We start from the raw sequence: 21,010 nt of genomic DNA, 5'->3' as shown, positions 1-21,010 counted from the left end.
GGCTGTCGCACAAACTTACCTGGCATATAATGCTATGCAGTTTTCCTGTAGTGCCGAGGCAAGGCACCATCTAAAGTAAGAGGCCATTTGGCTGTTCTGTTTTTAACTTTACATTTTAATAAACGGAATTACACTAGGGTCCTGTCCTTTTTCATTTTTTTCTAACCAACTACAAGGAAGAGTGTTCCCCAGGCGTGTCCTATTGACCCCGGCATCTTAAACCAAACCAAGTTTCGCCTGACCTGTCTTTTCAATTAAAGGGGTCATGGTAATTTGGCAAGTAGGCTACTTACCTTTACCCACTGGGTGTGTTCATCCATAAATCGTCCCCATGGTGTAAAGATCTGAATCACTTGACATCTTTTATGGACTTTTTTTTTGTTGCTGCTTATAGTTTAGATTAAGCACTTTATTATTATTGTTGATTGCACAACACTATTGTACTTTATGTTTATGCTATTTAACCATAGTGTACATTTATTTAGTGCCCCCTTTTTACGCAACCCACAAAGATGTTTTTTTATTACAAATTGTATGAGCAGACTGCAGTTCTTCTTTAAAAAAACTTTTTTTTTTTTTTGAGCAGTGCAGCAAAGGTCTGTACCTCATTGGGGCAATTTGTAGGGTTGGGCAGACGCTTTCCTTCCTCCAACACACGCACAAGTCGGGTCACAGTCATCTGACCTTGTGTGGGTCCGATCATTTTTAGGAACATCTAATGAGGGGGAAACAAATAACATTATTACAAGAAAAAAATGCTATAAGTATAATTCAAGCCATACAGAAATATTCGATGGCTTCAAAAGAAAACATAATTTATACTAAATGACAGAATCTCAAAGCAATATTCTTAAAGTGGTTGTAAACCCTCCCATACAACTTTGTCCCATGTGAATCAGCATAAAAAACCCCAATGAACACTGCTTGTAGATATCTCCTTACTTGCTTAGTATTGTTGTAATCCTCTTTGTTCTTTAGAATGATGTCACTGAGCATGCCCAGATCTCCCCTGATTTATGGCACACTCTCTATGTCTTATCTATCTGTTATCAGGACTTCCTACAGCACAGCACTGAACTCCCAGGAGGCTGCTAATCACTCAGAGCTTCCTCCTGCACACCATGTGACCTCACATACAGTGTAAACCAGGGAATTGGACAGCATTACTGCAGTCTTATCAGCTGAAGCTGGTAGGACTCATACAGGCAAACACTAGGTAATCAGCACAAGTAAATACTATGAAATAAACAAGTCAGCTATGAACAGGGAAGCAGGGTTGTCATAGAAACGTTGGATTGAGAAGGAGGCTTGGTTAACAGTACAGGAAGTGCTCAATGTAAGGGTGGAAACACACTCCACTATGGACTGAGAAAACAATACTTAAAGCGGGACTGCACTGTGGAAAAAAAATATTAAAAGCCAGCAGCTACAAATACTGCAGCTGCTGACTTTTAATAAATGGACACTCACCTGTCCCGGGGTCCAGTGATGCCGGCAGCCGAGGCCGATCGATCGCTCGGCTCTCGGCCACCATTCTCGGTGAGGGAATCAGGAAGCGAAGCGAAGCGGCTTCACTTCCCGGTTCCCTACTGTGCATGCGCGAGTCGCACAGCGCAATAGGAATTGTCCGCGCTGTCTCTGGGACCCGTGTGTGTCCCAGCAGACAGCGCGCAGGGACAGGAAGAGGCATAGACTCCCGTGGGAGTCTATGCCCGGAAGTGGGTGTAAATACCTGTCTTTGACAGGTATCTGCACCCCCCTCCCCCCTGAAAGGTGCCAATTGTGACACCGGAGGGGGGGGGAGGGTTCCGATCAGCGGAAGTTCCACTTTAGGGTGGAACGCCGCATTAAGATGACGCTGCCTAACCCCTGCAAACAAGTTTTTTAAAGTTTCTTTAAACAGTAAGTAACATGCGATTTGGGCTGGATTACAGTGGCTATAGTCTGATAATGACTTATTATAATGGACTAAATGAAAAGAAGCATCAGAGTGGGAGAGTTTACTTCCTCTTTAACTAGTTATATTATGATGAGCAGATGTGACGACCAATAATATCCTCCATATATCAGTGTCCCTGCATTTCAACAACCTGTCATACTGCAGAAATGAAATGTCGAAGAGAGTTAACTGCTGTGTTCCTAAATATTAAGATAAACAAATATAAAGATTCAAAAACAAAACAAACATATATAATTCTATTAGTGGACGCTTGGAGAACAACCAGGAAGGTAAAAGGGAAAAACGTTTTGCATTACAGAAGAAGAACGTTGTTGGTTCAGCTGTGACATTCCAAGGAGGAGCACGGTACCCAATATTGGCCCCTTAGTGGAGAGGACCTAAAAGGAAACCTGCGAGTCCTATTTCGGGAGCTGCCATTTGTGACCAGCTGAAAATACTAGTTGCCTGGCTGGCTTGATCGCAACACTTTTTGAGTCACCAAATGAAAATCAGAACTCCGGATCTGCATGCTTGTTCCAGGTCAGCAGCACCCGTCACAATAGAAGTACAGAGGCTGATCTATTAAAAAATAACCACCAAAGGGGCACAGGAGGTCTTCAAACTTCCTGTAGGTGGCAGTATACCCTGAAGGTTAAACACTGGTAAAAAGTGTAGGACAGCCCAGGATAATCTCTCTACTAGCAGCATGGCTGTTTTATTTTTATTTTTCTAGGGTCCTAGGAAGATGCACATCTTTTCTACAGCTCTGCTGTGGTAGGAATGACTTGTTTCTTGCTAGCACTTTTTTTTTCCCCTTCAATTGTTGTATCTGCTTCTTCTCTTTGCTGCTCCCTGGCGTGGTCGTCCTCAACCTGGATTTTGGAGTATTGTAACTAGACATTGTGGGGATAACCTGGAAGTAACTTTTGGGCACTACACCCTGTGTAGGAAAATTTTGACAGGGTTACTTTAAATAGTGACTGGTTGTGCATATTGACCAGTCAGAAATGACACTGATCGGTAAAATAAAGATGGTTATGATTAAGTTCTATGAGCGTCAGCGCCATCTTGTGGGTTTTTAATTGATTGAATTGTATCAGAACTATACTGCTGACGATCATAGGAGATCATTTTATAAAAACGTCTGAAACTTTTGTGGTTCCTATGCGAATAAGACATCGGTACTGTGAATATATTTTATACACAGAACCCCAATTCCTAATTTACAAACATTTAATTTGCAACAAGTTTAGCCTTAAATTACTGAGCTGGTTAAATCATGAATAATATAGATTAACGTTACCGCCATTGGGCTGTGATCTGAGTTGCAGTAGGTCAGAATTTCGTATAACGTCACTCCAAATGACCAGACGTCCGAGGCGATGTAGAATTTACAGTGCAGCAAACACTCTGGAGCATACCTGGAACACAAGACACCATATCATATCATGTACCTTAAACTCAGCATATACTGGGGCCACTATAGCCTTAGTGCCCAACCTACAGAGCATTGGCACTTTCTGTGCAGCCCTCAGGCCCCTGCAGACACTAATCTGTGTTGCCCAATTATTGCAATAATTTCCAGCAGTCTCATGTAATGCGTCCTGGACCAGGTCCGCAGTCTCGGACCGCCTCCTGGACCAGGTCCGCAGGCTCGGACCGCCTCCTGGACCAGGTCCGCAGGCTCGGACCGCCTCCTGGACCAGGTCCGCAGGCTCGGACCGCCTCCTGGACCAGGTCCGCAGGCTCGGACCGCCTCCTGGACCAGGTCCGCAGGCTCGGACCGCCTCCTGGACCAGGTCCGCAGGCTCGGACCGCCTCCTGGACCAGGTCCGCAGGCTCGGACCGCCTCCTGGACCAGGTACGCAGGCTCGGACCGCCTCCTGGACCAGGTCCGCAGGCTCGGACCGCCTCCTGGACCAGGTCCGCAGGCTCGGACCGCCTCCTGGACCAGGTCCGCAGGCTCGGACCGCCTCTTGAGCCAGGTCCGCAGGCTCGGACCGCCTCTTGAGCCAGGTCCGCAGGCTCGGACCGCCTCTTGAGCCAGGTCCGCAGGCTCAGACCGCCTCTTGAGCCAGGTCCGCAGGCTCGGACCACCTCTCTAGCCTGTTGTGGGTCTGCTGTTCCTCAAAGTAAATATTCACTGAATTTTATGTGTGGCCCTTTGGTGATGTTGAGGGCTGCGCTTTAGGCCTCCAAAAGAAGAAAGCTGACCACCGCTGGTCTATAGAGCAATGTTTCTCAACCTTTTTTTTTTTTTTTTTTTTTTTAAGCCAAATCCGCTTTGTGTCTCACATGCTCCCCCTCCCAGGCACTGCAGATCACAGTGGGAGGGTTTCAACAACAGTGCTGCTATTTAATAAAGCAGTGGGCGGGAATAGGTGTGGTCAAGCTTGCAAATCAGCAGTAACAACACAGATAGCCAAACCCCCTGCATCATATCCTCCCAATGTAGTGCAAGCAAGCACAGCCAACACGAGAGTGACACCAATTCAGGAGCAGTGCAGCATTGTTGCCACCCTATCACAGAAAGCTGCATTAGGTGGACTTCACTGACAGGAACAGCAGGTTATTTGTGGGACTTAGCCTTTATTCACGCAAGGGGGTACATACGTAAACATGGCCCTCCATGGCGGTACGCTTATGTACACCCCGTGTGAATGTCACAGCGAACGGTAAAGCTCAGATACACCAAGTGCTGCAGCACATATTTTTTTAATGGGAGGTCATAAAATTGAATATAAAAAGGATAGCATAGAACTCTTACCAGAACACTGGACTGTCCAGGTCATCTTTCACCGTGTAATACTCCTTGTCCGTCTCGATGGCTTTGGTTAAACCGAAGTCGCCTATTTTCACCCGGTGCTCATTTTCTACCAGGACATTTCTGGCGGCGAGATCTCGATGGACGTACTGACGTGAACCCAGGTAATCCATCCCCTGTACGGTCACAAGAGGAAAGGGTGAGAGAAATACTTGTGAAGACACACGAGTAGGCAATGCACAAGGGCCAGCTTCACAGGGGATCGGGGGAATGCGATTGGAGCTTCACTAATCGCACAAATATTCGTGTGTTCTGTGAACAAAGCAATGTGTAAAATTTTCCCAATTCAATATTCCTATTGTTATTTGCTTCAAAAAGGTCCATGTCCCCAATTTGCATTGGGCTGTCCACCCCAAGCTGAAAATCCACTTTAAAAACTAACGTCATCGGTAGCCAGCTCCTTCTCCTCGGGGTCGGCCCACCAGTGATGTCCACACCAGATCTAGCGTTAACACGTTTTTTTATTTAAAAAAATAATAATTGGATGGACCGTTTCCCGAGATCTGATAAGATTTGAAGGAAGGCACAAGCACAGTCCTCCCAGGGGGCGGCAGCTAGAAGGCACTGGCTGTGTCAGCAATGCCTCAGGAGAGGTGGAATTGAAGATAAAGAAATAGTAAGTTTGCATAAATGAAGGCATTTTGAAATACAAGTGTAATGTGTTTACTGCAGATCTGTAAGCAAACATGCTTCCAATGTTTTGAAGGGAAAGGTCTTGCTTTAATATAGGAAAGTAGGAAGAGGCTCAGGTAAGAAAACCTGTTACTTTGCCCCATATGGCTTTCAAAGCCCATTAGGATCAAAGATATGTGACCAGACCAAGAAGAAAGCCAAAGCATTTAGTTCTCTGATCTATGAACGTTGGTGTGAATACATGGCAGGTACATATGAAATCGCCATGTTCAGCTGGCCATAAAACAATGAAATAAAGAGCAAAATACTGTGAAGCCGGTTACTGTACCTGGGCAATCTGAACGGCATACTGCAACTGCTGCTTGAGGTTTATCTTGCTAATGTTCCTCGGTAAATATTCCTTGAGACTCCCTGATGGCAGATACTCCATAATGAGTTTAATGCCGCTGCCTCCTGCAAACAGAACAATCCCAACATATGAGCAAGCGTGAGTAGCAAGCAGAGCAACCAATGGAGAGCTGGCCTGCAAATACTACAGTTCCTTTTATATGGCTACAATACTCACATAATGGCACTGCTAATCAGGGATGAGCTCAGGCGTGTTCGCATGCTCCACGCGCAGAGCTCGCCAGGAAGTCGGCGCTGCGCTGATCACAGGCAGTGAGACATTGCCCGATCTCAGCAGCCACACATCGGGACAATGTCTCACTGCATGTGATTAGCGCAGCGCTGCGCCGACTTCCTGGTGGGCTCTGCACGTGGAGCATGCGAACACGCCTGAGCTCATCCTTACTGCTAATAAACAGAAGCAGAGAATGGGATGTGTCTATCGCTTTGGGCAACCAGATTGCAGCTGTTGTATTTAAAAGTAAATAAGAGAGAGAAAAAAAAAGCGCTTTATGTTCCAGATTTAAAGTAAGAAATGATAAGGCCCGCCATCAGGTATACCATAGCTGAAGATACCATCTTTGCCTTTACAGCTGATCCTCGGGCTATTCTGACTGGTAAAACTCTGGCAATTCTTCATAGTGCTAAAGCTTGTCTACCTATTCCTGCCGCCTGCACATTCCTACTGACCAGTGAGGAAACTCATCATAGGAATGAGCAGAAAGGGATGGAGCGGCAAACTTTTTTTTTTCAGCCCGTAAGGCCTCATGCACACTGGACGTTTTTACAGCAGCTATTTTTGGCTGTAGACATTTTTTTTCTATAGTCATTAAACTCCCCATCGTGTTATCCTATGTGTCCATGCACACACAGGCTGTCATCAGCAGTTTTGGGCAGTGCCGTTTTTGAGCAGTAAAAAACAAAAAAATAAAACATAGTGGGTTCTGAGAGACGTTTTTCAGCTGTAAAAACTCTCTAATGGTGATAAACGTCGGTAAACGTTCAAAAATGTAGCTCACCAGCATTTAACGTTTTTGATCCATTGAAAGAAAAAAAAAAAGAAAAAAAAAAAAGAAAAGTGCTAACGTGGAAAAAACACTAAAAACGTTATTGCAAAAAAACGTTGAAAAAAGTAGGAAAGCTCACTGCAAAGCTACCGGCGTTTTTATAACTTTATTTTAACATCCAGCGCGCATGAGGCCTAATAGTCGGCGTGGCAGTGTGTGTAGGACTACTTCTTAAAGCGGAGGTCCACCCTAAAATGGACCTTCTGCTCATCGGAATCCTCCCCCCCTCCGGCGCCACAATTGGCACCTTTCAGGGGGGAGGGGGGTGCAGTTACCTGGATAATCCAGGTAACTGCACCCACTTCCGGGATAGCTCTCTGCGGAAAGGGGCGTAGATTACGCCCCTTTCCGCAAGTGCCCGCCCCTTTCCGCAAGTGCCCCGCTGCCTGCTGGGAAAACACACAGATCCCAGAGGCAGCGGGGACCATCCTTATTGCGCAGCGCGGCTCGCGCATGCGCAGTAGGGAACCGGGAAATGAAGCCGAAAGGCTCCATTTCCTGATTCCCATACCCAAGATGGCGGCGGCAGCACCCGAGAGACGATCTACAGATCGGCTTCGGGTGCCGACATCGCGGGCGCGCTGGACAGGTAAGTGTCACTATTTTAAAAGTCAGCAGCTGCAGTATTTGTAGCTGCTGGCTTTTAAAAAAAAAAAAAACGCGGAGTCCCGGCGGACTCCCGCTATAAATATGTGTGTGTCGTGTAACCTCCCTTTCATACTCTAGTCTTGGTAGGCAAGGTCGCAGGGAGCTCCAAGAAGAAGTGTCAGAACAGGGAGCACCCGATTTGCATTTTTACATGTTTAAATCACTTCAAAACTAAAATAAAATGTAAAAAAAAAATAAGAATACAGAAATCTAGTTGGATTTGGCAAACTGGCACCAAATCAATGGCAGGAAACAAAGTGGAGCCACCGGGCAGCCAAGTTGTGAGTGAAGTCCGGTAGTTGATAGTGCCATCAATGTGGGTGAAGACGGACACACACGGACACACACACTACAGCAGAGATGTTTTACCACTGCAGTGCTACATACAGAAGCCAGGGTGGCGAGGGAAACTATAAAAAGGACTTACCATCCTCGGCACAGATCCCCTTGTACTTCACAATATTGTCATGGTAAAGATTGCGCAGAATTTGGATTTCTTTATTCAGGTCAGCTATATGAGTCCCTCCGGTTCCAGGCTTCAGCGACTTGACCGCCACCAACTCCCCAGTGTTGTCACCTTCCGGGTCATATCTGCACAGCTCCACTTTACCAAAGTGACCCTGCAGACAACAGAGGAGATGAGACTTCTAGAAACACACGGCCAGATCAGGAAAACAGAGGCACAGGAGGGATATCGCCAGGGCATATAAGCAATTAATGTCACTCCACTGCTCATCTGCAAACATATCTAGCAGGGCTGCAGTTTTAGTCACAATGATAGATCTTAGTATACATGAAACGGCCCCATGGTGGTGCTAGAAGCATGTAATAAAGGAAATGACTAGGGGGGCCAATCCCACATGGGGGGGCAGTTTATCCACTGAAATGTACTGCACCTCTGATATTTACATTTCTTTATAACTAAAAAATAAAAACTGACTTGTTACTAAGTATACACATATGTAACTTTTACAGTAATCACTACTCATGATGAGATACAATAAAATATTGTAATGTATTTCTACTACTAGCCAGGTCCTTAAAGCGGACCCAAAAAGGGGGAAACTCTGCTTCTTCACACCCCTCCACTACCACTTTTGGCACTTTTTGGGGGAGTGGGTAGGGCTGGGGAAAAAAATCCATTTAAATCTTGAATTGAGTTGAGAGTTCAAATAGATTCAAAATTTAACCAAAATCGATTTTTTTTTTACCATCGCGCCGGTCCTGAGGATCTGCGGGCAGGAGTTTTTAGGCGAGGCCGCAGCTTCGGCCTAGTCTGCGAGGACGGACGCCGCGGACTAGGACGAAGCCGTGCCCTTGCCTAAAAACTCCTGCCCGCAGATCCTCAGGACCGGCGCGGTGTCCATAAAAAGAAACCCGATTCGAATCGTGAATCAAGTTTATTTTTTATTTTTTTTAAATCGCAGATTATTATTTTCTTTTTAAGAAAATCACCCAGCTCTAAGAGCGAGTACCTGGTTTTGACAGGTACCCCCTCCTCCCACTTCCATAGCAATCTCCAAGTATGTCCGGCCCCTCCTCCTCCTTACCCCGGCTGCCTTCTGGGACACACACAGGTCTCAGAAGACGGCGGGACCATTTCAGAAAGTGCAGCAAGACTCGCACACACGCAGTAGGAAAATCGGTTGTGAAGCCTGAAGGTTTCACTGTCTGTTTCTCTTAGTAAAGATGCCGGCGCCCGAAGCCGACTGAAGAACCGGCTTCGGGTGCTGACATTGCTGGATGCCTGGACAGGTGGGCAGGTGACTTTATATTTAACAGTATTTGTAGCTGCTGACTTAATTGTTTTGGGGAAGACTGGAGCTCCTCATTATAAGATGAATTCCAGGTATAGATTTTTTTTAAATCGTTAAATTGCTCCAAGCTGGACCAATATAACTAAATATACAACATACCTGGCCGATCCCATGGAAGAAGAAAATTGGTGTAGTAGAGACCACCACTCCAGTGATCTCCCACAGATTCCGGGTCCCATGCTGCCCTTCTGCATTCTGAACACAGGAGATCAGCCTCTTAGCCTGGGCACTATATAATGAATGCAAAGTGTTCTCCGTTTGGTGACGGTGAGGTCTTCCTCTCCACCTCGTCCAATTAGGAAATGCTTTACATTAATTCAGAACATGCAAAACGTTCTCTGAATGGCGTCCATGCTGAGAGGCAGATCTCCTGTGTTCACAATGCATCAGGCCGACAGCTCAGTACAGAAGTTCATTAAAAAAATAATAAAATATATTGAATGGAGTAGCTATGTCTATTGCAGGAATTTCCAGTTTCCAGGGGCATCAGCCAGGTACAGTATGCACATGTTTACATTGGGCCAAGCTCGACCAATGTAGCCATGTAGAAAATATCCAGAAACGGAATTCATATTTAAAACAAATCTGTTCTGCATTCATTAAAGAGCCACCCGACCCAAACAGCGGATATTATAACTCACACTCCCCCCCCCCCCCCCCCCCCCCAACACAAACACTCCCCCGGGCCCTGCCGCTATCTCTACAATGAGGAAGCCAGAGTGGAATGAAGGCAAAGTGCATAAGAGATTCAGCTTTACAGGAAAAACAATTTGCAGATCCCTGGCATTATCGGTTACAAGGTCAGAAGTGAGAAGCATTCACATAGCAACTTTGCACGTCTCAGGAGAGTTTCAGAATCTTTCAATATAAATACTCACTGATCATTTGTTTGCAAGTTTCAGTTTGACATTTAAACATACAATTCATCAGATGCTGCACTGCACTGCTATGGTTTATTACTCTACACAATATAGGTGTGGGTGTGTATGAGGTGATCAGGTTGACAATCATCTGGTTGGGTGTCCCGTCCACACTATAAAGCACTAATGCATGTGCCACAATGTATTTATCCTGCACTGTGGCACTGCTGGGCCCCAACGCAGTAGAAATTACACATGCATTACTGCAAGTGTGTTCTGGTACCATTAAAAACGAACGACAATGCCCATACACTTCTTTGCAGTGCAATGCAGCTCATGTCACCTCAGCACATTAGGAGTAAGGCCCCTTTCACACGAGAGATCCAATCAGGTCCAGCTGTCTGTTCTTTAGCCAGATCCGATCGGACCCTCCATTTTTCTCTATGGAGTGATGAATGTAAACTGACTTTTGTCAGTTTACACCCAGCTACCTCTGGGTCCGATCCGATAAAAAAAAAAAAAAAAAATGGAAGGGGATCCATTGCCCTCTGGCTGGCCAGATCAGTTCGGACGGCAGCTGGGTGTAAAACGGACAGACGGTCCGTTTACATTGGACTGCCCATAGAGCAGAGCGGGCAGTGCCAGTGACTGCTCAGCGTAAGCGGAGCAGACACAGACTTGTCATCCGCTCACTCCACTCAGCAGAGGGATGACCTGCTGAGCAAAGACATATCCGGCACCTTGTGAAAAGAGCCCTTATGCTTCTGGGATTTCTTCAGCTTTACCTCTCCCAAGTCCCGAACTCTCTTCAGGAACCTCTTCTCGAACAAACTTGGATCGACTTCTGTAGAAACTGAGGTTTCTGTAACAATGTCTGGATCTGAAGAACAAGAGGAGAGAGGATTAAAGTAAAATGCTTTCTATACATTAAGATAAAAAAAACTTCTGTGTCACAGAATCCACCCTTCCACCCCCCCCCCCCCCCACCCCCCGTATACATACCTGAGCCCATTCTTGATCCAGCACTGTGCAGGAAAACAGTGGCTCTCGCCCTACGCACAGGGCAGACTGACAACAGCCAGTGCCATTGGCTACCGCTGCTGTCAATCAAATTTTGTGCCGAGAGAGTGGCAAGCGGGACCAACCCAAGCAGTGCTGCCTGTGTCAATAGACGCAGACAGGGTGGCTTGGGAGCAAGCCAACACGAGTGTCCCATAGAATGTGACTTTCTATGGGGGGGACTTGCCAAAGAGGAGGAGCCCCGGTGGTGGATTTTTGTGTGCTCGCCATAAAATCCCTTTCTCCGAGTTTAGCTTTTAATGACAAGATAAGAGAAAATAACTGTCACAGATCCTAGTGTCCTTATGTTAGCTCTCAACTGAACTGTCAAGCCTTCAAAAGTCCCGTGTCCTAGCTGATCACATACGCAGCACCCTGGCAACTGCAGATCAAACAGAGGCCAAGATGGTGGCTTCCTTGGCTGTAAAGGACGGGAGGGCGTAGTTCTGTTTTAAATGTTAAAGCGCAGAGTTTGTCAGCAGCTGATCAGCTCTGTGCTTTACCATTAAGGTGGCCAAAGCACTAAATATATTGCATATTCCTTCCAGTCCAGTTCATATGCATTGGGAGTGATTCACAAAGACGAATGCCAGAAATTGCATACATTTCTAAATAACTGCCTAATTAGTGCCTCCTGGAACAATCTACCAGAGATACATACTAATCTATTCATTTGACACATGACGGCATGTCCGATTTGAGTGTGATTTTTCCAGCATGTGCCAAAATGATGTTCTTACATTGGGGAGTTCATTCAACTCGTCCATCAGCGCAGTGCACATTGCAAACAGGCAAGAGAAATGGAAATGCCCTACCAGCAATAACATAACCCAAACCACATCCCAGAAAAATCGAAAAAAACTAAGAAAAAGAGGCCCCAGGGATAGTATGGGTAAGGGTTTTAGTGAGTATCAATGAACTAAAGAATTATAGAAAATGTAAGAAAAATAATAATTATTTTTCTTACATTTTCTATACTTCTTTACTTCATTGATACTCACTAAAACCCTTACTTGTACTATCCCTGGGGCCTCTTTTTCTTAGTTTTTTTTTTATTGCAAACAGGCAGGTAAGAATATATAAAAGAGAAGTTCAGGATTAAAAAAAAAGGAGTTATATAATCACCTAGGTGGATTGCCTCGGTCCACCGCCACCTCTAAGACGGAGAGCTGCGCGATCAAAGACCGCTGATCACTCAGTCCTCTGTCTTCAGTGAGACGGGCACTGGAGCGCTGGGCTGTGAGGGGGCGGGAGTGACTGGCTCAGGATCTCAGCGGTGTGCCCAGAGGCTGAGCCAGCTATTGGTCAGGCATCTGGGTACCTCCCAACATTTCAGAGTAACTCCACTTTTGTTGAAAAAAAAAAAAAAAAAAAAAGCATTCCCCTCCGGGTGATCTACATTGCAAGGATTTTAACAAACTTTGTTACGGATTCCAGCCTTTTGTTATTCTGGGGAAATAGCTGTTTGTTTGTCTGTGTCCATGTGAGAAAGTGAATTTATGGGAATGGGAGTGGTTTCATAATCATCAATCAGTGGCTGCACCTGCAGGGCACCAATGAGGAAAGCTGCTGGGCCTGCATCCCTTTAGACATGGTTTCCTATAGGGAGCAGTTCACCAAAAATGGGACATTTATGTTGCAGGGGATGCCTGAAATCTGACATATGTTAGTACAGACTTCTGGGAAAATCAGCCAATCGCACAAGCAGGAAACTGTTTCTGGGGGGCATTTTGTACACATTCTGTGTACAGAACATCCCCTGGTAGCCATATTGCATTTACGGAAAATTACAGCAGCTGCACATTGAAAAGGAAAGGTCATTTTTAATAACATTCAATTACAATATGACTTGTATACACTATATTAGTTTATCGCTATTTTTTTCCCCCATGAAAAAGTGGAGTTACCCTTTAAAATCAGGATCCCTTCAGAGCCAGCTGAGTGACGTTAGTGGACAGTGGACTTTACCTGGCTGTCAGCTGAATACGGGTCACAGGAGTGCAGAACGAAGTGCAGAACGAAGTGCAGAACGAAGTGCACTCCTGTGAGGACCAAAAAGAGCTTTGGCCCAACTTGTCCTGTAATGCAGACGCGACATTATGTTTCTTCTGTATTAAAACGCCGGCATCTTCACGTTTTTTTTTTTTGTTTTTTTTACATAAAGTTCCACTTTCAGGAATGATCTCTGATCAGAGCTCTACATAAAGGAGAACCCCAAGACTCACTCTGCTCCTCCAGCTGATTGATCTCTCTCATTATGGCTCGGAAGAATGGCCGCCTGTTGGAGTCGTAGTTCATGCAGTTGATGATCAAGTTGGCCAACTCTTCACAAGACGGTTTGGTCAGCATGAAGCATCCTTTGTAAAACCTCTCTTTCTGCAAAACGGACACAAAAAAAACAACCTGATTAAACTCAAGTATAGGCAATGATGGAGGGGGAAAAAAAACAACAACAAACAGAATAACCATAAGTCCGCTTTTTGTATAAATGTCCTGTATTTACTGCAGTCAGAACTATGCTTAGCTGCTTTGCTGAAAAATTAGCTGAGATAGATCCAAGGGTAGGCACGGCGCTCTATACTTGAAATAAATGCCCAGGTGCTCACAAAGAAATCCATATAAATCCAAAATGGTGTTTAAGAGGCACGCACGGGTCTCGCAGAGGAGGAAGATCAAAAACAGCAGAGTTTTTATTGTCAACGTTTCGATGAAGCTCAGTCCATCTTCCTCTCCTCTAGAAAAAGATGGACTGAGATACATTGAAATGTTGATAATAAAAACTCTGCTGTTTTTGATTCCCCTCCCCCCGCAAGTGCCTCTAAACCAGTTTTGGAGAAATTTATATTATATATATATATATATATATATATATATATATACATACACACACACACACACACACATACACACATATACACACATATACACACACACACACACACACACACACTTGACTGACGGTAGCAGGAGCCTATAGCTCAGTGATGGCAAACCTTGGCACCCCAGATGTTTTGGAACTACGTTTCCCATGATACTCATGCACTCTGCAGTGTAGTTGAGCATCATGGGAAATGTAGTTCCAAAACATCTGGGGTGCCAAGGTTCACCATCACTGCTATAGCTCCACTGTTCATAGTTTCCCTTGTGAAAGCAGAAACGAGGGGAGGGCTGACATGAAGACAGGCGTTTTAGCGACGGGGGGATTAGGACAGATAGTGTTTTTTTTTCGTTTTTTGTTTTTTGTTTTTTTAAAACCTTAAAGCGGAGTTCCAATCCAAAAGTGGATGTTCTGCTTAAAGGACACCTAGTTTTGACAGGTACCCAGCTCCCAATTCCGCTCGGGCCGCCTAGGCGACTCGAGCAAAGGTTCTCCTCTCCCACCTCCCTCCCTGCAATCTTCTAGGACACAGCACAAGTCCCATAAGATTGCCCGACGTGACTCGAGCATGCGCAGTGCGCACCCGGCTGTGAAGCCGCGAGCTGTCACAGCCAGGTCCCCACACTTGTGATGCCAGGGAGAGAACCCAGGGTTTGGGCGGCCGCATCGCTGGACTGTGGGACAGGTGAGTGTGTTTATTAAAAATCAGCAGCTACACTTTTTGTAGCTGCTGAGTTTTAATAAAACACAAAAACGACTGGAACTTGAGAATGCATTAAAGTAAAAAAAAAAAAAATAGACATTAGAACCACTTTAAATCCAATTCAATGAGGCAATAAAAAGTTATAGGATGAACATTAGGCCATAAAAGTCACTTAGTAATTTGTTACCTGCGGAAGATAAGAGACCCAGAAGTGGAATAAACAATGAAAACTGGCCAATATCTAATGCCTCGTACACACGATGAGATTATCTGACGAATGACCGTACGTTTTTTTTTGCATGCTAATCTTGTATCGAAAATGAAGAGGTTACTATAGTTATGAAAATTCTCAAATGACCCAACAAAAAAAGCGATGTCATGAGTTGTATTGTATTTTCGGACAAAAACTGTATTGAAGAAAATTAAAATCGTGCGATCTGGTTTCATACGAGAACATTTTTCATGTTTGTCCCTTCGAATAATATCGGATGAACTGTCATGATCGGCTCTTGAAAACCCTGTACTACCCATCAGACTATCATACGATTGCTTCGAAAGCGGTATATTTGGGGCGATATTCTGATCACGTGTACGGACGGGTATTTAGTCTTCGAGCCGCCACCCACCACTGTGCTCTTACATGGCGAGTTGTAGCAGGAAAATCTGAGCCCACAAAGTGTATCTTTACTCCTACATACAGGTCATTCATTCTTTCTCGCACCAGGTCAATCCAAAACTTGCTCTGCCAATTCATCAAAAAATGTCAAAAAGTCAAAGTGGAATCATTAGTTCCCAACATACATTCATATATATTCTTCTTGAATCTCATGTGCTTTGTGTATTTCTTCCAGATCTGTGCAGTAATCCAGTGTGAGACTTTTCCTTCCTGTAATAAAGACCGCTCACTGCTGCTCTCTCTGCTTGTGCAGGGTGACTGGTCTCGTCTCCGCCCCCTCCTGTAGTTTTCTGCAGGAAGCCTATAGTGGGTGGAGTTGCTAGGCCCCTCCCACAGCTCTGCTCTCTCTCCTTGTGCAGGGTGACCGGTCTCGTCTCCGCCCCCTCCTGTAGTTTTCTGCAGGCAGCCTGTAGTGGGTGGAGCTTTTGGGTCCCTCCCACAGCTCTATCCTCTGCACAGGCTATATACAGCACAGTGAATATGTCACTGATGCTTTTACAAGGTAATAACTGGGCATTTTCTGCACACAAAGTGGATGTATATCCTTAGCAGCTATGGGGAATATATTTCAAATGAAATTTCACTTGCTAAGAAAAGTGGCTGCTTTCAGGATGTATAGATAGGCGCACATGTTAGGATGAAAGCAGGGATGGAAATTCAGTCTGTGTGCTCCGCTGTCTGTTCAACAAAAGCAAATAGCTGCAGCACAGATTTGTGTATTCTGCCATAGAGGTGGGGTTGCTTCCCTTGCTGTCAGAATACAATAGAACAGTGGGAGAAATCCCTGCAACAACATTGTGTTGATTTTTTATTTTTTGTTTCCCTCCCAACCCATTGTTTGGACCAGGGATCTCCAAACTACGGCCCTGCAACTGTTGCAGAACTACACGTCCCATGAGGTATTGTAATGCCGCGTACACACGAGCGGACTGTATGGCGTACTTAGACGGGACTAGAAATAGGAAGTCCAAAACACAGCAAAGCACCCTTCCGCCGTGTAAATCCTTTCTGGGCATGCGCCATTCTTAGTCCGTCGAACTAGCATACTGACGAGCGGATTGTCCGCTGAAACCAAAGTACGATGGACAGAATTTCGAAAAATCCGAAATTCTTAGTACGCCGGACTGCACGCTGAAAAAGTCCGCTGAAGCCCACACACGAGCGGACTGTCCGCTGAAATGTGTTTCAATGGACTAAGTATGCCATACAGTCCGCTCGTGTGTACGCGGCATAAAACTCTGACATTCACAGACATGACTAGGCACGCTGGGAATTGTAGTTTCTGAACTGGAGGGCCGTAGTTTGGAGACTCCTGGTTTGGATGAACAAAAACCGAATGCACATTCCCAACTTTAGATATAGTTATTCCATGCAAGTTCTGCCAGCCCTCTTCATGGAGGAACATATACTGTGTGCCATAGGAGGTACAATACACGGCTCACCAGTCACCTCTTTGGATTCTTATTTCTGAGAATTCAAGTGCAACATTGGCTGGAGAGGATCAGCTCCCCAATTCAGCTTACTCATTATGCTGGGGAAGTGTAACACCTTTAGGCAGGCCATACACTATACAAGTGATGGTGAACCTTGGCACCCCAGATGTTTTGGAACTACATTTCCCATGATGCTAAACTACACTGCAGAGTGCATGAGCATCATGGGGAATGTAGTTCCTAAACCTCTGGGATGCCAAGGTTCACCATCACTACGTGACTATACAATTTTCTTGTAGATTTACCAAAACCATATAAATTTGAGGCCAAACCAAAATGCTTTCAATTTGTATGCAATCAGGCAGGCCTTTTCCTTACAGCAGGCGGTCTCAAACTGGCGGCCCTCCAGCTGTGGCAAAACTACAAGTCCCATGAGGCATTGCAAGGCTGACAGTTACAAGCATGACTCCCACAGGCAGAGGCATGATGGGACTTGTAGTTTTGCAACAGCTGAAGGGCCGCCAGTTTGAGACCCCTGCACTACATAGTTGAAGGTAAATCTAAAGGAAATTGAATAAGAAAATTGTATAATGTATGACCAGCCTTAGGATTTGTAATGGTTGAGGAAAGTTGAAAGATAGCACTGGACCTGTTTATTTTACTGGAATTGGGATCTTGAGGTATTAATGTTTGTGTAAATCTGTGTTTCTCAACCTCAGTCCTAAAGTTCCCCCTCAGGCTCGGTTCACACAGGGGCGACTTGTCCAGGCGACTTCGCCGCCTGACAAGTCGCGCCCCGTTCTGTACTACGGAACCGTTCTAATAGGAGCGACTCAAGTCGCTCGGACTTAGAAAAAAGGTTCCTGTACTACTTTTGCGGCGACTTCGGGCGACTTGCATTGACTTCTATACAGAAGTCGTTTTGCAAGTTGCCGCTGAGGTCGCGGCAGGTCGCGGCGCTGCAAGTCGTGCCGCGTACTGTGTGAACCGAGCCTAACGGCCATGTTTTCAGGTTTTCCTTTACTTTGCACAGCTGCTTTAAATCAATATCAATCACATGGTATTGATAAGAGCTACAGTATTTTATCTAAGGGAAGTTCCAAAACATGGCCCATTGGGGGTACTTGAGGACTGAGGATGAGAACCACTGGTGTGAATGATCTGGTTCCTGGGCAGGCGGCTTCTACAACCCAGAGGATCTCCACAGACTCCTTGGCTTGTAGTGTGATGAAATTTAAAACACCACACCGCTGCTAAGAGGTCCAGATACAGCTTTGTTCCATTGAAAGGTCGGGGGTACAATTCAAGAAATAGCCAACGTGTTTTGGGGGTCTACGTGCCCCCTTCATCTGGGCTTGACTGGCAACCAAGAGGACTAGTAGCATGGTTGCTGCCAAACAAGCTGCTGATTTGGCCTGTGCTTTCAACTCACACTGAAGTAAATACCATTGCAAGTCCAGTTCACTACTGGTTTGTTCATTTGGTTGCCAGTCAAGCCCTGAAGGAGGCGCGTAGACCCCTGAAAAGCGTTGATTATTTCTTGAATTGTACCCCAACCTTTAATGGAATAAAAATTTGTATCTGAACCTCTTAGTAGTGGTGTGGCACTTCAATTTCAACTCTTTTTATATTTTATATCACACTACAAGCCAAGGAGACTGTGGAGATCCTCTGGGGTGTAGAAGCCGTATGCCCTCAGAACTAGATTATTTACACCAACAATGGAATAAAGTTGTATTTGGACCTCTTAGCAGTGGCGCGACGCTTATATTTCAACCCTTCATAGGCCTTGTAATGGTTGTGGAACTGGGAATTCTGGTTACTAGACCTCACCCCAAAAGTGATCTAAGCAACCAATATGTGATTTAACTTCTCGGAAACAACATATAAAAATGATCAGCTCTGGATTGGAGATATTCTTTAACCACATCAAGCAACATTGCACAGGAGGAAAACAGTCACCGATACCTCCGCCAGAGTCTTGTCCTTCAGGGGAACCTCTCCATTGAAGCAGATCTCCCACAATGAAGTTCCAAAGCTCCATTTGTCAGCAGCTACACTCAAGCCTCGGGAATCTTCCACACACTCTGGAGCAATCCAGGGTATTCTTTCCACACGTTCTAGGGTAAAAATAAAAAATGAGGACCAACGCACCCATTTTTAACAAGCAACAGATATAAAACTATCCCATATACAGTAAAACCTTGGTTGCAAACATAATTTGTCCTAGAGACATGCTTGTAATCTAAAGTACTTGTATATCAAAGCAAAATTTCCCCATAAGAAAGAATGGAAACTCGCATGCCAAATGTGGCAGGGAAGGAGTGTAGGAGTACTTTGAGTGGAACTTCTTTTTCGGTAGAGCTCCGCTTTAAAAAAGGGGCTGTAAAGTGTCGTTTTTATATTTTTTTATTTTTAAATAACAAACATCAATCTGCAGCATCAATCTGCACTTTCTTAAACCTGAACTCAAACTTTCTCTGCTCCTGTCCTGTACTAAAAATTCCTACTCCTATTTCACTGCACACCAAGTTTCTCACAGTGTGCATTAGAAACTGCAGCAAGTCACAGCCTGGCTCATTGCCTAGCTGGAGGACATCCAGCATCATCTAGCGTCTTTCTCTTCCCCCCCCCTCCCCCAGCCTAACCATGCCCGACTCACCTCTTTCAATTAGGAGGCTATGCACAGAACCCTGCGGGCCCCTCCCACAAGCCATCATCTGCCTGCACTGCATAGAGAATAAGGATGAGCGCCGGCGTGTTGGCATGCTCCACGTGCAGAGCCCGCCAGGATGTCGGCGCAGCGCTGCGCTAATCACAGGCAGTGAGACATTGCCACGATGCGCGGCTGCAGAGATCGGGAAATATCTCACTGTCTGCGATTAGCGCAGTGCTGCGCCGAATTCCTGGAGGGCTCTGCACGTGGAGCATGCCAACACGCCGGCGCTCATTTCTAATAGAGAAGTGGCAAGGCCCAATAATTAAGTCACAGGTATAAAACAAGGTATATAATGATATTTACCAATTTAAATGGCATATTGATTTGCGTGGGGGGGGGGGGGGGGGGGAGGGGGAGGAGGAAACCAGGTAAGGCAAAATATAAGCAGATTAAACTATCTTTAGGCCTCGGTGACGCAGAGATAGTGACGCATACACCCGTGTGAGAGCCGTGTTGTGCCTGCATGGAATGCGCGGGTGTTCTGTGCATCCATATGTAGGCGGTTCCACTCATGCCACTTGGGATGCAGCCGATACTCTCAATTAGACATCCGTGTGGTGTGAGCGGTCCCAAACTCACATTGTCTGCATTCGGGTACATGGAAGCTTGCCGAGAATCCTCAGCATCTGACAGTTCTGGGAAAGTGGATCCCCTGGTCCCGCTCTGACCCCCAAGTCATGTCACATTCTTCAGCAAGCTTGGCACTTTAAACGAGCCAGGAATAGTTGAACAGGGGTGTGCGCTGCTGCTTCTTTTATTTTTTCTGAAGGGCAGAATTATTTGCAGTTGTCCCACAAGACTGACCGCTGCTCTTACCTTGGTGGGTCAGCACAGTTATAGGAATCCCAGGGTCACTGAGCTTGATGAAGGGGCCACAGTCATTATCTATCCCTTCTCTGGCCAGCAGAATGTTCTTCGTGCAGACATTCCCGTGCACCAAGTCTTTATCTTCCTGTAGAAGAAAACATGACATCATCTGGTTTATTCTGATAGCCCTGAAGTCACAAATATAACCGGAGCATTCCAAATATAACAATCAAATGAGGTGCAAAAAGGGGGGGTTTATAGTTTTGGACATTTTACCATCTAAAATCAACATTCAAGGAAATTTCCTCAATTATCTTGATTTTTTTTTTTTTATTATTTGCATTTTAAGCTGCAGTAAAGGCTGCAAAACTATTCCCAGGACAGGTGAGGGTGTGTATGTAGTGCACCTCAATTGTGAGTACAGCAGTACCTTGGATTATGAGCATAATCCATTCCAGAAGAATGCTTGTAATCCAAAGCACTCATATAGCAAAGCGAGTTTCCCCATAGGAATCAGTGGAAATTCAGATAATTTGTTCCAGTGTCACTGCTATTGTATA

At 45.4% G+C, this 21,010-nt stretch overlaps 1 protein-coding gene across 1 annotated transcript in view; it reads right to left on the bottom strand.

The window, feature by feature from the left end:
- The window catches only part of JAK1 (Janus kinase 1), a 201,539-nt gene that overhangs the window by 7,955 nt on the left and 172,574 nt on the right, over positions 1–21,010 (bottom strand). The window contains exons 16-24 of the mRNA XM_077450546.1: positions 20,460–20,595; positions 18,893–19,044; positions 13,460–13,610; positions 10,961–11,055; positions 7,926–8,118; positions 5,725–5,849; positions 4,707–4,879; positions 3,243–3,360; positions 605–715 (exon numbers count right to left, since the gene is read on the bottom strand). Of these exons, the coding sequence (XP_077306672.1) occupies positions 605–715; positions 3,243–3,360; positions 4,707–4,879; positions 5,725–5,849; positions 7,926–8,118; positions 10,961–11,055; positions 13,460–13,610; positions 18,893–19,044; positions 20,460–20,595 (1,254 nt within the window). The remainder of the gene's footprint in view (positions 1–604; positions 716–3,242; positions 3,361–4,706; positions 4,880–5,724; positions 5,850–7,925; positions 8,119–10,960; positions 11,056–13,459; positions 13,611–18,892; positions 19,045–20,459; positions 20,596–21,010) is intronic.

Source organism: Lithobates pipiens, unplaced genomic scaffold, assembly GCF_037356315.1.
Source record: "Lithobates pipiens isolate NorthernLeopardFrog02 unplaced genomic scaffold, aLitPip1_a1.2 Scaffold_23, whole genome shotgun sequence".
NCBI classification, from domain to species: domain Eukaryota; kingdom Metazoa; phylum Chordata; class Amphibia; order Anura; family Ranidae; genus Lithobates; species Lithobates pipiens.
Note: the sequence above shows the minus strand (reverse complement) of the source record. Positions and strands in the feature narration are given on the sequence as shown.